The 1,691-nt window shown below is 52.5% G+C and overlaps 1 protein-coding gene across 1 annotated transcript in view; it reads left to right on the forward strand.

Moving 5' to 3' along the window:
- LOC119587930 (nesprin-1-like) overlaps window positions 1–1,691 on the forward strand; it is a gene marked incomplete in the record, with an annotated part of 36,964 nt that overhangs the window by 29,077 nt on the left and 6,196 nt on the right. Inside the window, 2 exon segments of the mRNA XM_037936640.1 lie at window positions 496–699; window positions 983–1,092. Coding sequence (XP_037792568.1) covers window positions 496–699; window positions 983–1,092 — 314 coding nt within the window.

Here is a 1,691-nt window from a genome sequence, read left to right on the forward strand (position 1 = left end):
CAAAGTACTTATACCTCGGGATAATAAACCTTTTAGTCGTTATTTATGCGGGGCTCATTACTGGAGGCAGGGGCGTGCGGGCGTGGGGCGTGACTGGAAGAGGCCCCGGACTCGCTGATGAGCGGCCATTTGCGCGCCTTGTTGGCCATTACGCTTTCACGCAAGCAGGTCATTGTGAGTCCGAAGAGGCGGCACCAATAACACCTGTCCATACAGCCTATCCCTCAGCCTGTAGGAGGCCTCGGAGCTTCTAGGCCTACTATCATTCCCTGTTGAGCCTTCCCTGGAGACCGATTATCGCCATGCTGTGTTTCTCATGGCGCCTTAGATGTTTTCAAATCTAAACCTTTTTTTCTTCAACATTTGCTTTATTTTTTATACTCTGTGAAACTTCAATTTACAGTTTAGAGAAGGTTGTATACTAACAAACATTCAGGCCCTTATACGATGTGTGACCCAGTTCGAAAGTAACCCTGTCCTTCTCCCCCTTCGCAGGGCGTGGACATCCAGGGATCGACGACGTCTCTGGGAGCCTCCGGAGACGAGTGCCTGAGCGACTCCGGCACCTCCGGGTACGAGTCGTGTTCCTCCGAGGAGTTGAGCGAGCGCGAGCGGCGCCTGGCTCACCTGAGGAGGCTAGCGAGGGACCTGGAGGCGTCCCTGCACCCCAACTCGCAGGCGTGGCTGGCCATCACTAAGGTAAGGGCTTCTGAAGTCAGAGACGGCTTTTATGTGACCGCGTGCAGGGTCATTTTTTGTTCAGAAGTTATTGATATATTTATTTAGGTATAAGGATTAAAAGAAAAGAATGGTCTTAGTGGAAGAAACTGACTTAAGAAGATACATGCATGGCTGCATTTTAATTGGAGGAAGGGAAGGGTGTATTGGAATGCAGTGTTGCCAGACGCTATTGATCACCCGTCATCGGCGAAAGGCCATCGAGAGAGAGGGCGTAGATAATAAAGTCCCCGGTTCCTTGCAGACCTTGTCCAGCGCCGAGTCGGAGCTGAAGGACCTGCAGAAGCACTGCCGGGAGCTGGTGGTGCGCTCCGCCGAGAGCCTCGACCAAGCCAAGACGTCCCCGCAGCTAAGGTAAGGAAGGACGCGACGATTGTAGGAGTTTGAGAGGCGCGATGGTCAGGATGAAGGGGGCGGGAGGATGGGGATGTGGGGGGGGGTCATGAGCAGATGGGGAAAGGGTCAGAGAGTTTGGATTATGAATTTTGGTCGGATTCACAGAGGAAAGGCCATGGTAGTCGAATCTATACTTTTCAATATATGATTATCCAATGTGTCAGCTGAATTTTCCATGACAAAACAACATTAGCTGCTAAGAAGAGGGCATCGAAAAGGTATTGAGGTGAGAAGCCCAACACGGGGATGAAAGCTGCAGTGTGCCAGAGAGGAATGCAAGCAATCTGGGCAAGCTTCGCGGGCATGTGGTAGCCGCAGTGCACAGTCCTCGTGCCGGAGGGAGTAACCGTAGCGCAATGTAGGAATGCAGTAGCCTCCGCGTTAGCAAGGGAGACGGATAGGAGGCCTTGGATGCACACGGCGGGGCTGCGGTGTGTTATGGTAAGCAGCGGAGGAGAGTACAAGACGCCACGATAATAGCGCAGTCACGACCCTTCTTAAGACCAGTCAAGAGGTACTTCTTTTTCTCGTCCCCTCCCCCCTCTTTTTTTAACCGC

Source organism: Penaeus monodon, chromosome 23 (assembly GCF_015228065.2).
Source record: "Penaeus monodon isolate SGIC_2016 chromosome 23, NSTDA_Pmon_1, whole genome shotgun sequence".
NCBI lineage: Eukaryota > Metazoa > Arthropoda > Malacostraca > Decapoda > Penaeidae > Penaeus > Penaeus monodon.